This window comes from Fulmarus glacialis, unplaced genomic scaffold (genome assembly GCF_000690835.1).
Source record: "Fulmarus glacialis isolate BGI_N327 unplaced genomic scaffold, ASM69083v1 scaffold6068, whole genome shotgun sequence".
Classification (NCBI taxonomy): Eukaryota; Metazoa; Chordata; class Aves; order Procellariiformes; family Procellariidae; genus Fulmarus; species Fulmarus glacialis.
Window position 1 is genome coordinate 3,580 of NW_009228817.1, and position 1,598 is coordinate 5,177.

Sequence of the window (1,598 nt, forward strand, 5' to 3'; positions counted from 1 at the left end):
CCTGGCTGCTAGGTGGAGTTGCCAGATGTAGAAATAATGTATATACTCTAATATACAAAAAAATACTGTCTTCTGGAAGCAAAAAATGGTACGTTGTCCTGGTGGGAGAACATAGCATGACAAAGCAGGCATTGCACCAGCACAGCAGGACAGAGGAACGCCAATAACAGTACACTCCCTCCTGTTACCTACTCTCCTCAGCCTCTCCCCAAAGCTGGGGAGCAAAGCGCCCTCCATGCTCTACATAAAACAAGCTGGTCATTAGTTTGAATGATGATTATCACATTCATCCCCTATCCAACATGAGCGTTAGCCAGAAGATCATTTCGTTAGGCTTGAGTAGGGGTGTGCTAGTGAGAGCGTGGGGATGCAATAAAGCTCTCCTTCCACGTAAACTGCAGTGTGCTGCTTGCCTCTCTGCAGGCTGTGTGTGACCGACACAGCTCTCCTAACTGTGCCACCGTGTTCCCCAGGACCAGCCCAGCCTCACATGAGCTGAGCTCTGATCGCTGCACCGCATTCTCTAATGCCTTCTGGCACAGTAAGAGTAGCAGCCAAAAATGCAAATCTCTGCTTCTGTTTCAGCAGGTGTTTCAGCGGAAAAAGGAGGAGGAAGACATGAGTTTTGACATGCCACCATCGTGGGTAGCCCCAATTCAGATATCTCCCAGAGGTATGTATTCTTCCTTTGCCTTTTGCTTGCCCCCCAGCTAACCTTTTAGTGGATTTGGGACACTTATTTATCACACTCAAGAGTTGTTCCTTCCGGATGGACAACATACAGCAGTGAAGTGCAGTAGATGAAGGCAGCAACAGCTATTGGTTTGAACGCCTGCCCTCCGTGCACTGTCTCATCCTGGGTGGGAACCCCCCCCAGACACACACACACACACTGTGTTTTCCTGCTAGCTGAATGATTTTGCCTGGGATGGACTTTCTGTTACCGCTATGCACAAGGTATTGCCCCTGCATTATCAAATATCTGCTTTGGGAGAGAAAAGAGTTGTTATACTATTATAACATTAAAGCACAACAGGCAGGGTCTGAACAGCTTTACTGGCAGCTGAACGCAATCAATAAATGCGTGGTTTCCCTTAGACCATGGTTTTCTCCCTCTTGAATTCTGTTTCCTTGGGCTGAGTACAAGGGAGTCCATTTTTCTGACACCTCTCTTGCCCACTGCAGAGTTTGGAACCCGCTGTTCCCAGGGGAGGAAGGTGATCCTGTACAAGAAAGCAAAACTGGAGAAATGGGCACCGTACCTGAATGGAAATGGGCTGGTGAAACGCCTCACCATCTACGCAGACTTAGACTGTAAGAGGGATGAGTGAACACATTCGACGCACTGAGCAAACGCAACCTGGGGTGTGCTGATGGGAAGGGGGAGGTGGTCCCCTTCCTGCCAGAGTCTCTCTTGTGCTTTCTCATCCTCCTTTCACATTTGTGGGGGACTTATCTACCATATCTTCAAACGCTTCGTCACACTCATTGTCTGTCAAGCCTCAGAACTTTCCAGCACTGGTAGGGGTTCCTGCGAGAGTTTGAATCTGTTTACACTCCAGTGGTGAGGCTGTTCAGTGTCGCAGGTCAGCTGCTTG

General features: G+C 48.9%; 1 protein-coding gene across 1 annotated transcript in view; it reads left to right on the plus strand.

Moving 5' to 3' along the window:
• Positions 1-1,314, plus strand: part of DRC7 (dynein regulatory complex subunit 7) — a gene marked incomplete at both ends in the record, with an annotated part of 3,774 nt that extends 2,460 nt beyond the window's left edge. Inside the window, 2 exon segments of the mRNA XM_009583603.1 lie at positions 589-673; positions 1,186-1,314. Coding sequence (XP_009581898.1) covers positions 589-673; positions 1,186-1,314 — 214 coding nt within the window.
• Between the last annotated feature and the right edge of the window lie 284 nt (positions 1,315-1,598).